This window comes from Haemaphysalis longicornis, unplaced genomic scaffold (assembly GCF_048455015.1).
Source record: "Haemaphysalis longicornis isolate Haplotype H1 unplaced genomic scaffold, Haemaphysalis longicornis Haplotype H1 scaffold_4, whole genome shotgun sequence".
Classification (NCBI taxonomy): domain Eukaryota; kingdom Metazoa; phylum Arthropoda; class Arachnida; order Ixodida; family Ixodidae; genus Haemaphysalis; species Haemaphysalis longicornis.
In genome coordinates, this window is record NW_027526361.1 from 133,895,493 (window position 1) to 133,914,560 (window position 19,068).

At 45.7% G+C, this 19,068-nt stretch overlaps 1 protein-coding gene across 4 annotated transcripts in view; it reads left to right on the plus strand.

The window, feature by feature from the left end:
• The first annotated feature begins 1,947 nt into the window (after positions 1-1,947).
• The window catches only part of LOC144179396 (protein turtle-like), an 82,806-nt gene continuing 65,685 nt past the window's right edge, over positions 1,948-19,068 (plus strand). For all 4 annotated transcript variants that reach the window (XM_077707735.1, XM_077707736.1, XM_077707737.1 and 1 more), the window contains exons 1-2: positions 1,948-2,171; positions 16,963-17,119. In XM_077707735.1, coding sequence (XP_077563861.1) covers positions 2,108-2,171; positions 16,963-17,119 — 221 coding nt within the window. In that variant the 5' untranslated portion in view covers positions 1,948-2,107. The remainder of the gene's footprint in view (positions 2,172-16,962; positions 17,120-19,068) is intronic.

The following is a 19,068-nucleotide window of genomic DNA, read 5'->3' on the forward strand; positions in this document are numbered from 1 at the left end:
GACTGTGGAAAGGGCCGGCGGTAGAGAGGAGTACAAAGTCGGGCTGTAACAATGCTCCCTCCGTAGATGGGTATGCTTCAGTGGGGAACACACAACGTGGGAAAACCAGCTTAACAAAGACCAATAAAGGAGACCACCGGCCTCCTTAGGGTTGGCTTCACATTTAAACACAAATGCATTGCTGGGAAAATTTTTTCCCGAGGGCAGACCGTCTTCACGAGTGGGCATCGCCTCCTCTGGGCCGGGCGCTACAAAAAGAGACTGCGATGTCCCTGTGCACTTTTCGCATGTAAAGGAGGTGGGAACGTCTACACAAGAGAATGTAAACGCTCTCACCTCCTTTACCGCCTTCCTCATCCCTGACTAGACCTTGAGTCACCCCTTATAAATAATAATAATAATAATAATAATAATAATAATAATAATAATAATAATAATAATAATAATAATAATAATAATAAAGATATGCAAGCCCTTGGACATTTTTTTATTTTTGTGCATTTTTTCATACGGTGAGAGTAGTTGCTCTACGCTCGGTCTACTGTCGGAGACGATCTTCTGGATCCTATCCATAGACAGCTCCGCCCTAAAAAAGTTTCATTACCGAGATCCGGGGAGTGGGAGCCAAGAAAAGGAAACAGCAGTGAGGGAGGAGATTGTTTTCATGAGCTCAATAACCCTTTCTCGAATAGTTATTGGCAGGGAAAATAACTCATATCTATGAGAACACTAGCCCTGGCATCATATGGAATGTTTTGTTAGCATTCATTGGTAGTTGGGTTTTATTCCAAATGAGAATAAATGGTGCCCTACAAATTTCATGCCATGATGTAAGAGTAGGATCCATGTTCTTTTACAAGTACTCGGTGAACCAGACCCACGGCACTTGGAGTAAATAAAACATATGGCTTTGCACTTGGGTGTTTGTTGTAGGGCCTCAGACTATTGATATATATTATAGCGTCAGACGTATAATATACGTATAAGGTAGATTTAGTTTTTATCGCGCTGTGCGCATATACCAGTTGGGGCGACCCGGTCTTCAGGTGCTTCATATGTATTTTTCATTGATGAGTCCGCGTTTTGGCTGCGCACATCATTCGATGTAATTGCACAGCAGTAGTTTTGCTATTCTTGTTTTTTCAGACCTGTTTACACACGCAGTTTTATCGCTCGTGCCAAAACAAGTGAAAGAAAGCGCAAAGTCGTCGTATCTTCCTTCGCAATCTCTCAAATCACGCACGCACGCACGCACGCGCACGCACACACACACACACACACACACACACACACACACACACACACACACACACACACACACACACACACACACACACACACACACACACACACGCGCGCGCGCGCGCGCACACACGCACACGCACACACACACGCGCACACACACACACACACAGATTTGAATTGCGCGCGCTGCTTCATGCCCTGTCGGCGGTGAGGCATCTTGCGATTCTCCTGTACGAGTTGTCCGTCCGCGCGTTGATTTCGTGAGAAACGAACTGCGGGAGGAGGCAGAAACCTGTTGCCTTACAAACACTCCACAGCGTACGCGCGTCAGGAAAGCAAAGAAGCGAAGCGCAATCTGCAAACACAGCCGCGCACGCAGCGACGCGAACACGCGCCCGAGAGCAGACCGCGCGCGGCCCACCGACAACGGCTCGGCTGCGCGATCGGGCGCCGCGTGGTCGCGTACCCCACGAGGTGCCGGCGTGGAAACGGAGCCGATGCGCGAACATGATATAAGGGCGAGACACAATGGGCTAATAAAACGAGAAGCGCGCGCGGAGATAACCGAAACCTGTGTTTTTCGCCCGAGCTTCTCTAGCGCAGTCGCGCGGTCGGCAGCCGCCGTTGGTAGGCGCGCTCTGATTGGTCCGCGCGCCGACTCCCAGCTTCTCCTGTGAGGCGCGCCGCGATTGGCCGTCGAGGAAGCGTTGCGGTTTGTGGAGTCCTCTCGAGAGTCGTCTCCCGGCAAAATGTTGGAAACGCGACTGGTGTTGCCCCTCGGAAAAAGCTGCGCGTAGCGCGTTTTTTCCCCACTGGAATACACACGGAGCACGCCCGTCTACGTCCCGGCAATCCAGATGAGATGATCGTGAAGCAACCATGCCTACTAGTGGCTCTTCTCCTCTGCCTACGGAGCCCCGAGTCAGGTAAGGCTGTCACAGCTTGATGGCCGGTCAGCGCGCTAAGCCTAGCCGCGCTGCCACTGGACGCACTCCTCGCGATCGCCGAAGGCTGCCCGGTGCTCGAAATCGCCGGTCTCGGACTCGGCCCCGCGGTCGCGCCCTTGAGCGGGACGCTCGCAGGTGTCCGCGACGGGCCCCCCGGGGCCGCACCGGCGGTGCCGCCGTGTGGTTTCGCTGCTTTCTCCACGGGGGCGGGGACGCGCGGCGCTCATCTCCGTTCGAACCTGTTTCTCCACTGCTGGTCCTGCAGCTTCGGCTATCAAAACGGCGCTGACCGCTAGATCGTCCCTTCGTATCGAGGGACGTTCACTTCTGGTCGTTGCCGCTTCGTGAAGTACTGCGCGCCTACACGCGCGCATATTCCGTCGCGGTATTGGACGTCGCAGCAGCAGCCGCCGCCACAAGCGCGCTTCACCGCTAGACACGAGCATCGAGTGCTCGAGCACCGATTCTCCACTGTTTTATTCCTTTCGCGAATCCATTTGAATATCACTTGAGGCTGTACAAAGGGTGAAGCTCGGAGGCTGTAGCGTTTGTGGGCATGCTGGGTAGCTATCCGTGCGCGGAAGCTTCGCTGCCGGCGCAAAATCGAAAGCGTCTGCGGTGTCGTGCATGTTTATCCGATCGAGCTTCGGCGCCATCCAAGAGGGGGAGAGGGCGATCGCCGACACGCGCTCGGTCGCGCTCTTTGATCCGGTGACTACTTAGTTTAGGTTGTTACACTCGCGCGCGCACAGCATCCAGGCAAGCGCGCTCAGAAACTGCGAGCGCGACGAAGCGGAGAGCGCGCCGCGCGATTCCGATGCAGATAGGATCGACGCGCGCAGGCTCTTATGCCGCGCGGCCGTCTCTCGCTTGATCCGACATTACTGTCACTCGAGCGTGTGAACCGACACATCGCTCCTGCGAGCGAATTCCGACACTGCGCGCTCACCACCTTTGTTCAGCGCGAATATACCCGGGCAGAGTCCGACGCGCGAATGGGATCGTCCGCCAAAAGTTTCGACTTTAATAAAAGCCGCCGTCGGGAATCGCGACGCGCTGTTTTATCGCTCGCCGCAGCATACGATTTGCGTGCGTTTTCCGCGGGCATTCCGCACGGCGCAGCATGTCCGTATTCTGTGGGAGATTATATTTTGACTGCGTGTATCGATCGATCAGCGGCCAGAGCCCGCGTATACGAATAAGGCAGCGCCGGTGAGCACCCACTCTAGTCTGTGCGGCCCCGGGGTGGTGGAGTATGTTTTCCCGTGCCTCCGAGGACTCTTCTTTGCATTCGACGATCGACTTTTGTCTGTGCCGCTGAAATCTGTGGCACGACTTGCCAATGTGCATAGCCAAATAGGCAGCGCCTCACCGGAATTCTCGCGTCCTTTTTTTTTTCCTCGTTTTTTCTCTCGCGTTTACACCTCGAAGTGCGGTGTTAAGTAAAAAATAATGCGATGTGCATTAAAACAGCCTGCTTCACACATGCCTACCGATTGCGATGGTCTCTTCTCTTTGCTGTCTGTTTATTAGATTTCCAGCAGCCACTTTTGCCGTCCTTTTTCTTTTTTTTTTGTCGAGAAATTCAGCATCGCGCAGTTTTTCTTGAGAGGTGAATCTTTCTCGTTTGTATTTTTCATTCATAACTAGGTGATGGAATGCTGAGCATATGCATGCGTTGCGAAAAAACAAACATGACTGCAACGTTGCGTGCATGAGACATGAACGTCCGAAGCGACATGTTCTCCGAAAAGTTGCAGGCTTGACATTTTTTGGCTCTGCGTATAGAACACATTCACCGCAAAAGGTTTTTGTTACTGTCTCTTTTATTCCCGACAAATAAAAAGAAACTATTATTGACGATGCTGGCTACGTTAGTTTGGCTAAAATGCCAAGCTTGGCACCCCAGACGTACACAAGTAAAAAAAAAACAGAAAAAGCAACTGACACCCAAGGAACTCGCATGCACGCAGAAAATTAAGTGGTTAACTTCCGCTTTGGGGGAATTGGTGGTAAGATTCGGAAAGTGGTGGGTGGTGTACGCATATATGCATGCACATACTTCCTTCAATTACCTTATCATTAAGGCTAGGAGCAGGTGACACTGGTAATCAGGAGGGAGAGGGGTAATAGTGAGTCGCTTCCATGTGATAACGATCGTGCTCTCTATACCTATATCTCTCCACGCTGCCGGGAGATATGGGTAGTAATGATAATAATCCATTGTGACGTACATGTAAATGTACGCATGGAAAAATGTTCTCTTGTAGCTAGGCATAATTCGGTACAACAAAAAGACAGTGGGGATGATTTTAGGGCAGCTATTAACACACGCACCAGGTTATTCTACATTGTAGGTTCGTGGGTGGGGCTTTCGCTGCATGAGGTGCTCGTCTAAGGCATGCTTGGCGGCCTAAGAAGTCTCTCAGTGCTAGTCCCGGGGCTTACATCTTTCTCTGGATTAACACTTTGATCGCTTATGCTGTTAGGCAACTCGGTCTTAAAGTTCGAATTTAGATTGCGACGTAGTGCAGCTAAAGAACACAGTGTTTGTGGCGGATCTTTACTGCTACACGTTGGGAGCCTCCTTTCTATGCAGCTGTGACTGTGTCCACAACGACTTCTAATACCAAACTTATAAGTCCATAACCAGCAGGTCTTCCTTCAACATTGATCGATAAATAGCGAAAACTCTTAATTTCTACATATGTGCATGCAACTATCCACAGTAACAAAACGTACATTTAGCCATGTTAAGTATTTTCGATTCTCAGTGGCATATTTTAAAGCTATGAAGAAACATTTCTGGACCTAACTGTAGCAGATGTTTTTTCGGCATATGAAATCTGGACCTAACTATAGCAGATGTTTTTTGGCATATCAAATCAAACTGAATAAAATCACGTTGTGTGTAAGAACTAAAAAAATTATACACGCCTCTTGTTCAAGCAAACACCCCGAATTTAGGAAACTAAAATGTGACCTTTGATGCTTCAGTACAAACCTAAGTTATAAAGATTAAGCAGCAAGAAAAAGGTATAGTGTCTTTTGCGCTGCAGACAATGCAGAAAATCGAATGCTAGTCTAATAAAATAGATATAAATCTAGAATGCTACGAGTGCAAGGGATACAACGAGTCATTATCTCCCTTCAGGCAGAGCAACAACATGCATAATTTTATAATATTGCATTGATAGAGCTTGTTCAAAATTTAATCCATACTTTTTGCATAACAATTGTAGGTAGAAAGGTGCAGCTAGCGGGAAAGGTCTTTTATTTCGTGTTTCTTTGAACCTAGTATTAGTGTGTGTGCTGTGCCCACAGCAAACAACACTTCATATTTAAATTTGTGCCGTCACTTTGAAGTTCCAGTCCATGTTCATTTTGTAAAAACGTTTGCACGCAATATTCTCCCTGGGAGTCATTTATTATGCAAATTGAGGAACCTGAAGTTGTGTAGGTGCTCTACGTTGCATTGTAGAGGAGCATATGTTGACCGCATAATGGAGCATTCAGATTCTCTAGCTTTTGTTGTTTTCTTGTCTCATTTTATGCTTGCTGTATTTTCTTCCTGGACTTCAAACACACTGAAGAACCTTTCCGTTGCTGATAAAAGAAGCTCGATTGTTGTTTTTTGGCTGCTTTGAGTGCTCACGTTGTTTGTTGGCCATTTTTGTTTGTGGCATCCTTTTTGTTCTTGCAGCATTTAAGGGGGATACTTGCAGATATATGTTAGAAGTATCATACGTGAGCACCAAATTTGGACTTGGTTTCGCATTGAAAACAAGCTAAGAGGTCTTCTAATAGTGAATATATAAAAAAAAATATCGTTAAAACATTGTAGTTACAACTGAGGACTGTTCCCAGAAGACCATTCTTTCTTTCGTTCTTCTTTTTTGCAGATGATCCGCATAAACATTTTTGTGAGACGTATAGGTGCTGTTTTTCAATTCTGACACTCGATGCCCTTGTTTGCGTCTCGTGTTTCGTGGACCTGCCATCCTATCAGCCCTCTTACTTTTGATGTTTGAACCATGAAACTTGAGGTCTTCACATTTCCAGTCTACATCTTGCAGGTCATCCATTTTGTTTTGCTTCTGCTGCTGACTCAATCGGCGCTCTTCCGCGCTTCCACCCCCCCACCCCTTCTTCATTCCCCAATCTTCGAAAGAAAGAAGTCTACTTGGTCATCGTTTTTTTCTCATGCATAGGGCACAATGTTGTTTGCATGAGGTATCCGTCAAGGAACATCTCTGATTTGCGTCACAGTTATGCCCTTCATTGCATTAAAGAGGTGCGGGCTCAGTGCTGAACTTTGTTGAGTTTCACCGTTGTCGGGACGCTTTCCGCTTTTTTTCTCAGATAGTGTGGACTTTTGTGGCCGTGTATCTGTAGATTTCCTTCAATTGGTGGGATGCACTTGCCAGGTTACTTCATTCTCAAAGGCTGTTCCAATCCATTTGCCTTAAGACTGCTACGTCATCAGCTTTCTCCAGAGAAACAGATACCGTGTAGAGTTGTTAATTGTACTGCATGACCTCTTTTAGCCGAAGTGTTAGGTGCCTTATCAAATGCAAAAAAAGTGACCCTAGTTGTAGTCTTCGTTGTCATTGTCGTCGTCGGTGCTAAAGAGAATGTTACGAAATGGTCGCCGCTGTGAGAGGAAATAAGTTGGCTTCGTGTGGGAAAATAGAAGAGCCGCAAACGCACTGTAGCAGTAAAGATGTCTTTGATAATTGCTAGGTTTTCGCTTTCAAACCATGTAAGCAGACTCCAGTGACCGAGGAATTTCACTGTTTTTTTTTTCTATGGTTGCATTTTGTGCATTTTTGTTGACAGACTTTTGCCGTGGAAAGAAATTCCATCTGCGAATTTCATTTCCAGCCTCCTATATATAGCTGGTGCACTCATCAGCGGGAAGAGAAATGATTAGCTAGTGCACTCTTTAGCAAGCAGTTATAAGTACAGTCGAACCTCGATATATAACAAAGTAGAATCGGGACTGTAATTTAGTTCAATATAACCGATCTGCGTTGCGACAGAAGAGCTAAAAATCGGTTCAAACTAATCATTAATCTGGCTCCAGTGAAAATCTTTGATAAGAAACACGTTACTTTAATCTCGGAACCTACTATAAACAAGGTAACCATTATCTTCCTCCTTGTGGCATTTCAAGCTCAGTGGACCGGAACATGAAACGGGAAATTACAACATAACAAAGTTCATTTGACAAAACAGGCCTGCGTTCCTATTTTTTTGAGGAATGATGTGGTCTTTGTATGGTGGCTCTTCACAGCACTGAGCAGCATAAGTTTTCCACGGTGTCCACGAACACGGGGGCCTTTTCTACTTCTCCAGTTTTGGATGGCGGGAGTTTTTCCTCTCAGCCTACTGGTCAAATATTTGTTCATCATATTTGATAGTGCGCGCGGCCCACACAGTTTCACTTTCGTTATAAACGAATAGGTGTCATTGAAATAAAGCGGCACCAGCCAAAGTTCCTATTTAGTTTGCCATAGCTGATAATTCGGTATACCAGTGTTCATTATAACGAGGTTCAACTGTACAGTACTAATGATGGTTGTTAGAGCTAGTTGGAGGAGGAGCAAAGTATGTAATGGAAGGAGAGAGAGAGAGAGAGAGAGAGAGAGAGAGAGAGAGAGAGAGAGAGAGAGAGAGAGAGAGAGAGAGAGAGAGAGAGAGAGAGAGAGAGAGAGAGAGAGAGAGAGAGAGTATCATTCCCACTTTATGGCTGGTTATCTTGTAACACGATCTCGAATTAACTATCCTACTCAACTGATAAGCCCACTCAACTGACAAGTGACCGTAAGAAAAAACTGCTTATTGCTTGAAACAGTTACGCCTCCACAGGGCACCTTATTCAAATTTGCTTTGTCCAGTGTACAGTGCACAACGCACCTGTCTATAACAGTGTGCTCAACCTCTGAGAGTTGCGGACACAAGCTTTTCTCAAATATGTCGAGGACAAAAGTGGTAGGCCTAGACTTCAAAACGCCGCAGTAGTTTTCTTCAAGTTCTTTTCGGACGAGGCAGGATGAGACCTGAAAGTATGAAAGCTGCGTCATAGACAAGTGTGTTGCCCCCTGTTCGTCGATCCCACAGAGGCCAGAAGATTTAGCGGAGAACCCGGCTCTGGGCCCACAGGCCATGTGCTAGAGTAATAATAGGACATGTTCCGGGTTTCTCCCCCTCGGGCGCTTTATAGAGCAGTCCCAAGTGGGTTGCCAAGCACGTACAAGGCATATGGTGGTGGTGCACACAGAGCGGAAGAGTGGTCAACCAAAGAAGCGTCGTGTTTGGACAGCGTAAGCCAGCACGTGCTCTGTGTTTACCCTGTGGCTCAGGGGAAAAATAAACGCTCTCCCCCCATTCTCTAAAAGGGACGCCTTTTTTGTGTGCCTGGCCACGGCTATTAAAAGGCCCCTCCAGTCCGACTTTTGTTATGGTTTCCTAGTTCTCTGGGCTGTGCCCCTTCCAAACATGCACTACAAAGCGACGTCTGCTTTTGTGCTGGAGGTGTTAACACTGACCAGAAGGCGGCTCCCTCGGAATAGTCATTATCGTCATCACCGCCATCAGGTTATTTGTGTCCACCGCGGGACGAAGGCTTTGCTCACTTTCAACTGCTTTTATCTCGCGCTCTCCGAATTCATTCTTTGCCACTGAACCTCCTCATCCCATCTCCGAAGAGTCATCGGTCTTCTCCTGCTTCTAGTCCTCTCTTTCAGTGGCCACTGAATTGCCCCATAATCCACCACTTGCCAGTTTTAATTACTCCCATGCCCGACTGCTTAAGCTGATATCTCTTGATTTCAGCTAGAGTATCGTTCACTCAAGTTTTGCTTGCACTCTACCAAGTCACCCACTTCCTATCTCTAAGCTTTCCTCTTATTACTCTTCTTCCTGTTCCAGCCTGAGTTTTCGGTCAAGGTTCTTAGGAATTGCTCCCAAGTGTTGTCTGTGCCATGCCATGAATCATCACTGGCAGTATGCATGGGTTATGTGTATAGATTTCTTTTTATTGAGAGGAGTAGTCTACTGTTAATTGTTTCAGAGTGTTTGCCAAATGCTGGCCAGCCCATGGTAATTCTACACATGGCTGCTTTCCTTCTCATGCTTTGGGTCACTAATCTCAACTTGCCCGAGGTTGTCACAGTGTTCACCAAACTTATTCTTGCATATGATTGCCTAGGCCCTAGGGGGTGCTTTCTGCATTTCTATTTAGCGCTAATTTCATCTTGCTCATATTTATCTACAAGCCTACGGAAAGGCTTTCTGAGTACAGTTCATGAAGCATTGTTTGCAGATCTTCTCCCGTGTCGTCTGAACAAGACGATGTCATCCACAAATCTTTAAGTGGCCTAAATATCCCCCAGTTACTTGCATCCTGAATATCCCCTCTAGGCAAATGCCCTCAGGCCACCGTCTAAAAACCCTTAATGTGTGTCATAGATTATATTCTGTTTGAGAAAACTTCTGCTGCTGTCAAGCTGCAGGCCTCCGCTTTGGAGCTCTGTGTTCATTTTCAAATTCAGGATACCGTATTTTGTGCATATAACCCGAACCAAAAATGCGAAAATTTCAGGGGTGTGAAGTAGAGCTGTGGACTATATGCGAGGTACCGTAAAAACCCACGTATAATACGGACCCGCGTATAATACGGACCCGCGTATAATACGAGGTGTAATTCGGGGACAGCAAAATCAGAAAAAAAAAAAGTTTTCATCCACATATAATGCGAGGTAAAGAGCACAGAAAACATTTATTTGCACTGCAGTTACCGTACAGTCATTCTCAGTTTTCACTGGCACTGTCTCCCGACGTCCGTTCAGTCATCGTCACGTTCGCTGCTGCTGTCTCCTGAAGTCGCCTTGTCGGAAATGTCTTCCCACAGAAAGTGGTCCTCAGTGCCATCAAGGGCGTTCGAGATGCCGCATTTCTTAAAAGAACAACTGACGAGCTCCTCTGGGATGCTGGCCCATGCATCCGCGATCCAGCCACAAAGCACCGCTGGCGAAACCCGCGTCAGCCATTTGGTGGCTGTCACTTACGGGTCTCCTGACCTCATCCACTCTTGGTAGCAGGACCTGATGCAGTCTTTGAAAGGCTTGTTGATGCAAACGTCTAGTGGTGGCAGCTGGGATGTCATTCCTCCTGGAATGACAATGAGTTGGGTGCAAGGTTCGCGCAACAACTTCTTCACGGAATCGGCCAGGTGGCAGTGAAAGGCGTCCCAACACGAGCACTGACGGGAATCCACAACAGTGCTCCAGGCCGCCGACACCACACAGACCTTATTCAGTCAAGCACCAGTTGCTTTCTCCACCCACGAATGCTGCCTTCGGTGACGCCGAATTGCCGTCCTGCGGCGCAATTCCTGATGGTCTCGGCACATAAAATAACTTTTCTTTTAATTGCAGCCGAATACTGTTTTTGTGCACCCGACATCGTGATAGACTTGCGGTGAACGTGCTGAGATCCTTCCCGTGGTCAAAACAATCAAAATGGCACCGGCTGAGAGAAGCAGCAGCCAGCTAATGCCACTGCAAGATGGCACACCCTCCACTGAAACCGAAAGTGCAAATTTTCGGCTGAAAACTTTGGGATCCACATATAATACGAGGCAGAAATTTTACATAGTAAAATTTGGAAAAAACCTAGTATTATACGCGGGTTTTTACGGTATTTCCTTTGGTGCAGCTTCACCGCAATGCGCATTGGACCGTTATGACCTACAGCAGTGATAGCGACTAAGCCATTGTTGTCCCATTGCCAGTGGTTATTTTGCACACGCAATACACCAACCTGAAAAAATGTATGCGGCAAGTCATCTGGTTATGTAGTCAGCTAGGTAAGTTCTTTTGCATAAACAGACGTGCAGTGTTGCTTGAGTAGTAGATTTGGTCCATCCTCTTATGTATGAAATATGTGGGCAATATGCGGGGATTTATATTTTTTCATTCGTTGACGGAAAGGGCGGGTGCGGTTAATACAGGGGCGGGTTATACGTGCAAAAATAAGGTACCAGCAATCGAATGATGATCTTTGAAATCCCCTTCATGACAGGTTTGTTTGTATGTGCAGGCAATCGGGTTGCTTATGATTCAGCAGCTCTAACAGGGGTGTGGTACTGCAGTTTATCTGATGGAAAATTGGGAGCAGGCCTTGTAATTTTGCACCGCGTTCGAACAGCTTGGGTACAAGTTGGGACGAGCAGAACAGCTGTGTTTCGGTCGTAAGAACAACGAAGCTACATTCAGGTTGGGCAGAGCTTAGCAAACAGGTTTACATTTTCTAGTTTGTGGCGCAGGAAATGGATCACAGGACCCAATGCATTCAGGGGGATTAGCTAAGACAGATTGGTTTTAAACCTACGAGGAATTTGATGTGGCACGGCTTAAAAAAAGGAATGCGAAATGCAAAAATAAGCAGTTCGCATTAAAATGCATCTGAAAAGCGGTAAAGACATGACCTATGTAAATTAATGTACTACGTAGAAGAAGAAAAATGGGGGAAAGCATAGATGTGTGGAGGGTCCCACACAAAAGGGGGCCAGTTGTCATTAGAGTCCTTCTTTCCCCCTTAATCCCACCCCCTAAAATGTTACCTTGGCATCATGCAAGGACTTAATTACTTGTTACTGATAATTTGATATTTGTTAATTAAACTGTTTGTTAGTTAAAATACTCGATTAATTATCTCTAAAACAGGCCTTGCTTTGCACTTTTGCCACTCTCACTCTGCGCTCTGAATGGCTTGCGCCCCCTTTCGAAAGAACTATGCCATCAGTGAGGCACCTTGGCAGTTTACAGTTTTTTTTCGCGTTTCGTTTCCCCTTGAGATGCTCGTTGTTCAAAGCCTTCGTCTAGCATTGAAGCAACTGATCTGCTTTCCCTGGCGCAGTCGTAAGCATGACTGTCAGATTTTTCATGCTGGTCGATCTCCTGTTGTATCACTTTCCTCCATTTTCCAAACCCAGCGGACACAAAGGAGGAGCTCTTTTTTGAAGTGAGCCAAATCCACCTGAAGAGAATTGCAGAAAAAAAAGCGAAATTTTTGTTAGTGGGCCTAAATGCATTGCTGTAAATGCTAACTTCCCCTAGCTGACATGTGGACCATATCATATAATATAGCTTTTACGGCGTTGCACTTACGCCGGGTCACAGAATGTTTGCTGGTTTCTGCAATTCCGTTCGGGTGAATTTGACTCATTTCGAAAAAGAAGCTCCTCAAATGATGGGTCCGAATTCCTTTTATATATACCACTCCACCGTGGAAGTGCACAGCAAGGAAAGCAAAAAGCACCATTTTTCGCTGGACCTCACTGAAGCCAGTAAAATGTTTCAAACCAGTGTGCACAAGATCTGCCCTTTCGATTGTTTGATTCTGTTTGTGCATGGCTGCCCAGATGAGGCCGGAAAGATCCTTGGATGGCCCTTGGATGGCCCTCTTGTCGATCTCGTTAATTGGCATTGCTAGTGACGGTACATGGTTCATGCTCGCGTGGTTCTCATTGCTGAAAGGCATTGAAGAAGGCCTTAAGAGTTCATTTGGTGCATCTCTAGTGCTGTTGGTTCGGGGGATGCAGTCAGCAGCTTGCTGCCGGAAAGTCTTTTTCGATGCGTCATATACGGGCTGCTCTCTGGAGTTAGTGAGCTGTACTGCAAGAAAAAAAGTGAAGCTTTAAATTATCCGTCCCTTTTTACGTAAAATAGTTGTTAGAACGGCTCAAAAATAATTATGACTGAACCAAACCTTAAAAACACAGTAATAATACGCGAGATATTCCCAAGTGCTTTAAATTACAACTTTAGTACTGACACGTTTAGTTTGAGTGCCATCTTTTTTTTGTTTTTTTGCTTGAGTCCTCATTCCACTAGGCAAAGGTAAGCCTTCTGCTACTCGCAGCTGTGCCAAATACAATTTACTGATCCCTCTTTGTACTATTGTATGATAAATCCCGTTCAAAAGAGCATGGTTGTTTTAGTTGGTGCATAAGTCAAATTGGCAAAGCTTCTTAGAAGCCATTTTTTATGGTGGTATTGTGCGTAGTGTGAAAGATACTATTTGCCAAACAAAACAGCATTTCCTAGGTCATAGTAATTTCCCTGAATAATTTCTCTGACTCTCTCTGAATAGATCAGAGAGAGTCAGCAGAAAATGTAAAGCCAAGGGCTGTAAGTTGCTCAACTAAAATTAAATTTTTTACTTTTTAAAAAGTCGTCACAAATTTTGCACCCTTCCCTAGTAGTCGAAGGGGCCTTGGCCCTTTGAACCTCCCAGTGGTAATAGGAAGTGTGACAGAAAGAACCAGGTCATTGCAAACAGGGAACCCGTATGGGTTCTGAAATGTTTCTTAACTATTTTTGACTTGGCCATTGACTGCGTTACCATTTCTTCAAAGAACCAGGTTTGATTAATTTAGTTTGGGGCCATGCATGTTGGTACACAGATGTTGACAGGGATAAGGAGCCACACTGATACAGTTGACACATATATTTTAGGAAATGCTTAAGCATACCAAGAAAAGAATAGACTTCAAGAGCCCCATCTGCAATCTAATTATCTGTTAACTCATTTATTACTGCAAACCTCGCTTCCGAATTCTAGGAGGTGGTCGGTAATGTTAAAATCTGGAAAAAAAGAATAAAATGCAGGAGAAAAATACGTGAATGTGTAGGGAGCCAGAAATTCGAATGTTAAGGTAAGACATCAGTGAAGTTGGTAAATGCATGTGCTAATAGTGTGCATGGCTAGGGGTGTAGCTTTTGCTTTCCACAACGTCTATGTTCACTCTTTAAACACAAGTATCCCAAACTACTGATTGACCAGTCTAGTTTTTCTGTTAGGAGTGAACTAACCCACAAAAAGTATTCTGACTGCTTGTCCAAAAGTGATGAAAGAACTTGTGGAGAGCTCTAACGAAAACTACATGACTATAGCAGCTAAAACTTTTCGTATAGGTATGCAGCCATTATATAGGGCAAAATGAGAGCAACAAAGTAAAATGGTGTTTTGTTGGTATTTCCCAAAGACAGTTTAAATGCATAGCTTGTCTTGTACATCACTTCATATACAGCGCCTGAATATGCAGAGGAATTCTGCATATCCGAGGCAGTATGGAGATGGAAGGAGGTTGTTGCGAGATCAATATTTGCTTAGTTATTTGTATACCAGTTACGTACAGTTGATAGTCTGTTTGCCGCTGGTATGTCTGAAGCACAAAACGAAACAAAACGGCAGCTAACGCACACCAACCATTTTGTCACTGTAGGCCTTTCTTGCTTTACAGGGTGGCACATATTTCTGCCTTATTTATCTTAGGCATGAGGGGGATTTGGGGACAGAACAAATTTTGTCGCCTCGTTTGAACTCATTTTTGCGTGTTTGTTATTCTTTGCCATTGTCGGCTTTTGCCGTTACCATATGCCATAAAGTCATTGTTCTCTATTAGATGGTCTTGTCTGTTCAGAAGTTTTCTAGGTGCAGTGGATTTCTGGGCAAAGTATTAAAGCTGTCGAGCATCTGTTTGCAAAATTAAAGCTGTCAAGCATCTGTTTGGAGGTGTGATGTGGCCTGCGCTAATCTGAATGCTGTTTAAGCAGTAAAAGAGGTGGACGCAGTGCCATCGATTGCATTCTGCTATACAACCCCACCGTCTGTACCTGCAAATTAGCTTATAATTGCCAATTCTGGGTTATCTGCCCAGATAGCGGGTTGCACGGCCCTATGCTGTGCTTTATGGGAGACGGGGCTGCTCAGTTATTGGGTTGAAGAAGGTTGCTCAGAAATAGAGGCTGCCTAAAATCAAGGCACTACAGTGTCTTGCTCATTGCAGAGCTGAAATTTCTGAAACACGGTGAAGGATTTCATGTGGTGTTTCTTGTTATGAACTGCTACTGGTGTGCCCACTTTAGAACAACGCTTTGAAACTCTGCAGAAGTTATTTTTGTGCTGTGTGCACTGTGTGAAGAGATTTTTTATGCAGTGCACATATGCACCCACACGTGCATGCAGGCATGCCCAAGCACATGGGCACACGCAGATAGGTACATGGCAGGTGAAGCAATTTTTTTTAAAGGTGCAAATGTGGGGATGGCAGTCTGCCAGCCAGGCATGATGCAATTGTGCACCAACATACGTCGATTAAAACTGTGGCAGGCAGATTTCAGGGTGAGGCGTGAGCAGGCACTGCACCCTTGAAGGTATTGTGGGTTTCCATGTACTATGCTTTAACAGTACTAGTAGCAAACAAACTGCATTAAGGTTCGCTTAGGTTGGCTGCGAATGCAGATGTGTTTTTTAAAACATACAGGTACAGTTTTACGAACTATGCTGATAATTTTTTAAAATTATGGGGAAACAGTCAAAGATGTAGCACTGGATGTGAAATGTGAAATTTTTGGTAATGGCCAGCTTGGTCTGCTAGAACTGCCAACCGTTTGCACCGAAAATATACCTCAGTATCTTCCTGTGCAAAAAAGAAAAAGAGAGGGTAGGAAAAGGAAAGGAAAAAAAGAGAAAGGAATGTGCATTATCACATTTTTCTGTTGAAACACATTTTCTGCTAATTTAAAAAGGCACTTTTCTTGGCATTTTTGTTGCACTTGGCACATTTTCACAGGCACAAAAATGTTCTCAGCAAGTCAGTTACGAAGCCAATAGAAATCTTTTCTTTCCTCAATTCCTGTGCTGAAATAGATGGCCTTGAAGCTACAGGCATGAGCACTTCTTGCAAGAAGCCCAATACGTACTGGCTTTAAGTGTCTTCATAGTTCGGAATAGGGGTTCAAAAGTAACACACAATACTTGTAAGCATATACGGTAAAACGCTAAGAGATAGCCCACCCAAAAATAGCTCCAAATCTAGTGAGGACAAGGGAATGGGCTATTCATCGGTGAGAAACGAGGAAATGTGAAGGTGTGTGGAAAAAAAAAAATCACAACAAATTTTAGAGTATACGTTACCTTTCGGTGGTGGGGCATCTTGCAGGGTTTCGCAATAGGTGCGAAGATGAAATTTGGAATGCTGTTGAGCAACACTAAGAATTTACACCTGGCTTTCATTGTAGATGCAAAGAATCGCTCCTAAATCACCGGCTTACTAGCTCCACAATGCAACTTAGTCGGTCCATGAGAAACTATTTCACAAGGACGTCTTAGGCAGGGCAAAAGGAGCAGTCTGACGGGATATTTTTCTTTTAATTAAGACACAAATTCAAAACTTCTGCAAATAAGTGTTCACATCCAAGTCATGTTTTAGGGAGGCATCATTGTGTGTTCGCGTGGCACGTTGTTTTACTGCGTCTGCTGTTCTAGCCAGAGCATTTTCTGACATTAATGAGTTGCATTACGGAAATAAGATTTAGCTCATGAGTTGTGTGCTTTGCTTGGCCTCAACTTTTGCCAATCGTAAACTTTTGGATTCTTTTGCATTTTGTCCATCTCACATCAATAAGGCCTGTGTTGCACTAATCCAAAACTTTGGATTCTTGCACATTTTGCATTTATTATATCAATAAGCTGTGTTGAGCTAAGCCTAAGCTTCTGCTAATCCTGAACCTTGGATTTCTTCCCATTCTGCAGTTCTCACATTGGCGAAGCCTGTGTTGCACTAATCCTAAACTTTGGGTACTTTCGCATTTTGGATACCTCGCATCGTTGAGGGACGCGTATGTTGTGCCCAGTTAGTCCTAAGCACGACGCCAGTCCTAAACCTTGGGCTGCGGCTGCTCCCTCCTTGCTGCAGGTGCGTCTGGGCTTCCCCTGTCGGAGCCGGAGCACATGACGGCCCTGCTGGGGCAGGACGTGATCCTGCACTGCCCCTTCGAGTACCCCGACGGCATGCCCGTGCCCTACCTCGTCCAGTGGCACAAGAAGGACCACAAGATACCCATCTACATCTGGTGCGTGCACGCCTCCTTCCTCTCCAATGGTAGACCTCTAAACTGAACAACGGGACATCCCGCAGTGACTGGGGCGGTGCATTTCGCGAAGGCATTACACTGTGAAAGCAGATAAAGACTAAGAGACAGCACAGGACAGGTGCAGCCCTTCTCGGTCTTCTTAGTCTTAGTCTTCTCTCTTAGTCTTTGTCTACCTTCACTCTGTGATGTTTTCCACAGATTCATGAGTACCAACTTGCCCAGCAGCATGTTTTTCTGCATTCTGGGAAGTTTAATTCTCAGGATGTAAAGAGTTGGAACCAAAAAAAAAGAAAAATGAGAAAAAAGTGTATTTCTATTGTCTACCAAGCAGTAACCACTGGACATCCATCGGACGTTTCAGATATGCCTGTCCTGGCTGTGATCAATATTTGTAAGGCATATGGTTAAGAGCCCACAGACGCCTCGCATACATATGTAACATATCAGTTTATGGCAATTCTATACAGGTTGAGCAAGTTAATCACAGCACAAAAAAAGAATGGCGGATGAAGGGAGGTGACATGAACAAGCGATCGTCTGAGTCACCCCTCTTTTTTCGCGCTGTAAATATTTTGTTCAGTGAAGTGACTAACTGACCCAGACTTCCCTGTTACTTTGTATGTTTTGGCATGCCTCTGGGATCTTATCTTTTGCAGAGGCGTATTTGCATTCTACATGTTGCATTTATATCTACAGTCGAACACGGATATATCGAACTCCAAGGGGATCGTGAAATAGTTCGATATATAAAAAATTCGATATAAAAAATATGGGCTCTGAGACCTCACCTATGGCGGACGAGCACTTACCGATCGTCGCATTCAAGAATGACAACTAATTCCGCACTCACGACGCAACAGGACGCTTTATTTCCGTAAAAAAAAAAAAAAAAAAAAAAAAAAAAAAAATTCGCTGACTTTGGCCTGCTTCTTCGTCCTGGAAATTAAATTAAAGAAGCTGGTCTCGATCTTCTCGAGGCTGCACAACTACAAAATTCCAGCAGTACGCTGCGCCTTCGCACACCATGCACAACACGCACGCAAAAGAAGAACAGCGCGCGCACCACAAGAACTTTGAAGGTAACAATTCCAAGGCTCTCTGAACGGACTCCAACAAAGCGCTCGCGATGGCCATCTCCGAGAGAAACAGTGATCTCCGAAAGGTGCGAGACAACTCGCCAAACAGCAGCAACAGCATCAAAATGCAAAAGGAGGAGGAGGCCGCCAGCTCCTTTGTTCCCTCTTCCCTTTCCCGAGACGACATCGGGGGAAGACAGACCCAGAGAGAGATAAAACAAAACTCTTTTTCGGCAAGCCGGGGAACGTACGCAGCCGCAAAAAAAAAAAAAAAAGGACGTGCGCGGTCGGGGCATCCCTACCTCGCACTGTCACATTTTCCGAGCGTTCAGGCTTCTGTGCCTAGAGAGATTCAGCATACCGGGCTCCGTCCGCTAACGCTACGGCGGCCGGTAGTGGGGCCCGACTGGGCAAGCGCAAATTCGTTCCGGTAAGAGTGATTAGTTCCGCGAGCCAGTCTTCGCCATGCCCCCCCCATTCCTCCACATCCTCCTAAACCTCAATCGGGGGTGCAGCGACCGCCGAAGAGCACCTTCCAGCTCGCGCGGCGTTCGATATAACCAATGTCGGGAAAAATGCGGTTCGATATAGAAGTACGAATTCCTATACTTTTACATAGAATTTTCAAGGGGATAATTTATGAGTTCGATATAGACAATAATTCGATATAGCCGTGTTCGATATATCCGTGTTCGACTGTATATGTATCTTGTAAGCCTCCAACGAGCCGTTTGTGAGCACCGAAGTTGATGAATAAATTGGAGCGTTGCTTCGCAAAGGGAATCCGAATTTCACAGGTGCACACTTTCTCTCTGCCGTCACTGTTTGTATGATTCAGTAGTTCTCGAATGG